Source organism: Papaver somniferum, unplaced genomic scaffold (genome assembly GCF_003573695.1).
Source record: "Papaver somniferum cultivar HN1 unplaced genomic scaffold, ASM357369v1 unplaced-scaffold_117, whole genome shotgun sequence".
Taxonomy (NCBI): domain Eukaryota; kingdom Viridiplantae; phylum Streptophyta; class Magnoliopsida; order Ranunculales; family Papaveraceae; genus Papaver; species Papaver somniferum.
The window spans coordinates 9,381,793-9,386,506 of NW_020620714.1; the positions used below are offsets into that span (position 1 = coordinate 9,381,793).

Genomic DNA, 4,714 nt, shown 5'->3' on the forward strand with positions numbered 1-4,714 from the left:
TTCTACAGAAATCTTCCTCCCCAAACTCACAAAAGAAGGAAAGAAAAAGTAGAGTGAAAAGAAAGAAAAAAAAGTAATGGCTTCTTCAGTGATCTCCTCTGCTGCAGTCGCCTCCGTAAGGAGCGCTGCCCCAGCTCAAGCTAGCATGGTTGCACCATTCAGCGGTTTGAAATCCGTAGCTGCATTCCCAGTTACCCGCAAATCAAATGACATCACCTCCGCTGCCAGCAACGGTGGAAGAGTTAACTGCATGCAGGTATCTATATTGTAACTCAAAGTTTGAATTTTGTAGGGATTTTCGATTCTCATCTGTTAGCTAGATTGTTGGTATTAATGTTTGAATTTGTGCTCAAACAGGTATGGCCACCAACTGGTTTGAAGAAGTTTGAGACCCTCTCATACCTTCCCCCATTGACCGTCGAGCAACTATCAAAGGAAGTTGACTACCTTCTCCGTAATGGATGGGTTCCCTGTTTGGAATTCGACGCCAGAGGATTCGTCTACAGAGAACACGGTAACACCCCTGGATACTATGATGGTCGTTACTGGACAATGTGGAAGCTACCCATGTTCGGTTGTACCGACGCTTCCCAGGTCATCAAGGAGCTAGAAGAGGCCAAGGCTGCATACCCTGGATCTTTCATCAGAATCATCGGATTCGACAACGTTCGTCAAGTGCAATGTGTTAGTTTCATCGCATACAAGCCCGAGAGCACCAGCTACGAACAGTAAAAGATGAAGCGATGCACACTTTAATCAAGGAACATAATCCTATCAATATATCGTCTTTTTTATATATTTTCCTTAATTTGGTTTTGGCGAATTATGTTATTCGTATCTTCAATTGGATTCGAGTGTACGAGCAATGATTTTAATAATATCGTCTAATTTGTTACTAGGGCTTAACCTATTACATTAGCTTTTCGTAATGCATCCAGTGGTTGGTTGTTGTGGTGGATTTATATGAAAACAACCAAGAAAAATAAAACCAGTAAACTTGATCGTCAGATAGATGTTATATGTCAGGAACTAAAGGAATCATATATAAAAATGATTCAGAAGTATTCATCCCCTTAAAAGTGTGAATTACTTCAGAATAAACGTAAATCACAAAGTATTCGGCATTGACATATCAACCACAACAGTGATGCAGGGCATATTATCCATCCACCGCAGATATAATCTGTCAAAGTAAGACAATTATCACACCCGGAGCTTCTGGTACATGAGCAGCTGGATCATCAACAGTTTTAATACGTTAACCTGAAGATTGTATCAAAAGTACGTACTGGCAGGAAATAACAAGCCTGGATCAACTGAGTAGCGTGAATGGAGGAATGGGTTTTATATCGATGTTAAATCACCTTTGGAGGACGTTCAAGCAGCAGAAACTAGAATAATTATCAGAGGTGTAGGTAATTTCTACTTCTTAGGGGGAGCTTCGCCAAAATCTCTCAAGCAATGTACAGAACTCATTGGTCTCCCTGCACGGATGCCATACTGGTCCTTCAGATTTCACCAGTCCCGATACGGATATCTAGATTTTGCCAATCTCGATACAGATATCTAGATTTCACCTGTCTCGATACGGATATCAAAACATGTCTGTTCTTGAAGAAGTGGTCGCTGGGTATGAAATGCTAGTGATGTTATGTGGACAGACATCGATTACATGGATAAATTTAACTTTCACTCTTGATCCCGTACTTTTTCCACGTAACATCTAATGAACAGTTACGTGTGGATAAACTTCACAAAAGTGGCTAGAAGTAGAATTCAAGTTAGCAAAATACACAAAAAGGAGAGTGTTTCTGGACATATGAATATGACTTTTCACTAATCCTACTTAAGTATTTGTTCAAGATCCTCACATTTTAAAGTTGAACAGGATACGTGGAACTGATGAGACATATAGAACATACATACGAGGAATTAAAGACACTCCTACATAGAAAGAGAGGTAGATCTTATCAAAGGAAGGTCTAGCCTTGAGATGTCTATTTCCCTGCAGACTTCTTTAACACCAAAACAGGACCTCACTGGACAAATGAAAAAGCATTATTCATAGAGACACTCCCTGTTAATGGTATTTGGCTTGACATGAATGAAGCCGCGCTAAAATCCAAATGAAGCAAGGAGGTTGATGTTATTTTCCCAACATAAAATTTGTTTGATCTGTTCAAATACTCAAATTTAGTCAATAGTGCGCGCGGCATGACAGATTATAAAAATTGATGAGAATAACAAGATCATATAAACGTTCAGGTTCGTTTATGGAATATTCTACAATGCAGGGCCGACGGTCAAGCTATATATCAACACAAGAAGCAAGGAAACACATGGTTCAAACTATTGCTATGTGAGTTTTCTAATGCTGCAAATATTAACACCCAATAATTTTACAGCAAAGAGGCTTGATAAAATTTATGCCATTAGGATGGGTTCCTTGCTTATCTCAATGAATAGGATTTTCTCAAAAACAGAACAAAAAGACAAATTCCTAGTGCTTACTAATAATAACAAATTTGAGAAAAGAAAATCTGAGCCTGTTAAAAATTATGATAACTAGAACATCAAATTCTTTGGTCCTGAAATTTTAGCCATCACATTAGGCCTCAAATCTATGGATGAGATAAGATGAATGACAACCTTTCACTGGAAGGCCAATCTTAGTGATAAGGTTTCATGTGGTAACCAAAGTAAGTCTCATCTAACTCCTAAATCTGACGGCTCAGAGGGTACCAGAAATCGTAAGATAAGGTAGTAGAGAAATGCCTATTAATTCTTCAGAAATCTTCTTCCCTAAACTCACATACGAAAGAGAAAAAAAATAGAAATGGCTTCTTCAGTGATTTCCTCTGCTGCAGTCGCCTCTGTAAGGAGCTCCGCTCCCGCTCAAGCTAGCATGGTTGCACCCTTCAGTGGCTTGAAATCCGTTGCTGCATTCCCAGTTACCCGCAAATCAAATGACATCACCTCCGTTGCCAGCAACGGTGGAAGAGTTAACTGCATGCAGGTATCCATATTGTAATTCAAAATTTATAAAATTAGTTTAAACTTTATAGGGATTATTATTCTCATCGATTAGATTGTTTGTGGATAACGTACACAGGTATGGCCACCAACTGGTTTGAAGAAGTTTGAGACCCTCTCATACCTTCCCCCATTGACTGTCGAGCAACTATCAAAGGAAGTCGACTACCTTCTCCGTAATGGATGGGTTCCCTGTTTGGAATTCGACGCCAGAGGATTCGTCTACAGAGAACACGGTAACACCCCTGGATACTATGATGGTCGTTACTGGACAATGTGGAAGCTACCCATGTTCGGTTGTACCGACGCTTCCCAGGTTATCAAGGAGCTAGAAGAGGCCAAGGCTGCATACCCTGGATCTTTCATCAGAATCATCGGATTCGACAACGTTCGTCAAGTACAATGTGTTAGTTTCATCGCATACAAGCCCGAGAGCACCAGCTACGAACAGTAAATGATGAAGCGATGCTAATCAAGGAACATAATCCAATTCATTTCTGTGTCTTTTTATTTTTTGTTTTTTTTTTAATTTGTTTCCTAATTCGGTTTTAGCGTATTATATTATTCGTATCTTTAATTGGATTCGAGTGTATGTATGAGCAACGATGATAATAATATCGTCTAATCCGATTGTTTTTTCTTTGTTTGATAATAGCAATATTCATCTGTTTTAATTTGTTTGATAATAACAATATCCTCTAATCTGATTATCTACTAACTACTAAGGCTTAAGTTGGGTGACTTAAGTGTACATCCTGCTGGAGAATTCCGTACCTAAAGAAGCCAGTTCACCATCAATACCCTATTTTGTTTTTTCAATTGCAAATATCATAAAGAGTAGTTCTAAACAGACCGTGTAATTAAACCACACAAAAACCGAATTTGGAAAAAGCTCTCGCAGATTATTTTTTCAGTGGGTCCTGGTGGATCCCTCAGAGGACAGCAGGGATTGGTTTTAGCGGGGCCAGCGAATTAGGGATGAGAATGGCGGTTTCGATGGTGTCCGATTTCACGGTTCACCAAGAATCTTTGTATCATAAATGCACTATGGTATGCAACGTGACATGTTGCTTTTCTTTTCTGCGTACCAGATTTGGAGTTCTTAACTAAGCACCCTTTTCGGAGGTAGCCGCCGTTTAATTGTTACATATCCGTTTTTGTCCTTCTCGAATATTGGTTGGGTTTTATGCCCTTTTCTATATATTTGTGTCTGTGGAGAGGGAGAAAAACAAAAGGCTAATCAACTAAGTAGTGATAATCTAGTTAAGTGGTTCAGTGAACTATTGCTTCAATGTTTGTAACTGGTAAGGATGTTTAATTAAGTAGACAGGGGACCGAGTCGTTATGTCACTCTTCAGTAGTCGCACCTACGTGAGTAATAAGAGAACTAAAAGGAGCAAAACCAGAGCCGGGCCTGAGAGGTGCAAGAGGTGCGACGCATAAGGCCCATCTCAGACCAATGCCTTTCTTCAAGCACAAAAATTAAGCCCAGTTGTAACTTATTTTTTCCTATTAGGCCATGTCTTCTTTCTATTCTTTTTTCTGCCACATCTTCTTTCAATCTGTTAGAGCATCTCCAGCAAAGGGTGGTAATTTTATTTTCTTGTGACATATATGATTTTAGACCCTTATTTAAGTTAAATTCATCTTAACAGCAGACCCTACAATATTGGAAGAGTGC

General features: G+C 39.3%; 2 protein-coding genes across 2 annotated transcripts; both read left to right on the forward strand.

Annotated features, from left to right (window-relative positions):
- Window positions 1-901, forward strand: LOC113329536 (ribulose bisphosphate carboxylase small chain 1, chloroplastic-like). The gene is made up of 2 exons (XM_026576395.1): window positions 1-256; window positions 358-901. Exons 1-2 carry the CDS (start codon window positions 77-79, stop codon window positions 730-732), a joined length of 555 nt encoding a protein of 184 aa, XP_026432180.1. The 5' UTR covers window positions 1-76; the 3' UTR covers window positions 733-901.
- Window positions 902-2,779: 1,878 nt separating this feature from the next.
- Window positions 2,780-3,685, forward strand: LOC113329509 (ribulose bisphosphate carboxylase small chain 1, chloroplastic-like). The gene is made up of 2 exons (XM_026576378.1): window positions 2,780-3,016; window positions 3,113-3,685. Exons 1-2 carry the CDS (start codon window positions 2,837-2,839, stop codon window positions 3,485-3,487), a joined length of 555 nt encoding a protein of 184 aa, XP_026432163.1. The 5' UTR covers window positions 2,780-2,836; the 3' UTR covers window positions 3,488-3,685.
- The last annotated feature ends 1,029 nt before the right edge of the window (window positions 3,686-4,714 follow it).

What these genes read in the sequence shown, in the direction of transcription:
- LOC113329536 (XM_026576395.1), top strand. Translation starts at nt 77, where the DNA reads ATGGCTTCTTCAGTGATCTCCTCTGCTGCAGTCGCCTCCGTAAGGAGC. An exon ending in GAAGAGTTAACTGCATGCAG is followed by an intron (nt 257 to 357) that starts GTATCTATATTG and finishes GTGCTCAAACAG; the next exon opens with GTATGGCCACCAACTGGTTT.
- LOC113329509 (XM_026576378.1), top strand. Translation starts at nt 2,837, where the DNA reads ATGGCTTCTTCAGTGATTTCCTCTGCTGCAGTCGCCTCTGTAAGGAGC. An exon ending in GAAGAGTTAACTGCATGCAG is followed by an intron (nt 3,017 to 3,112) that starts GTATCCATATTG and finishes TAACGTACACAG; the next exon opens with GTATGGCCACCAACTGGTTT.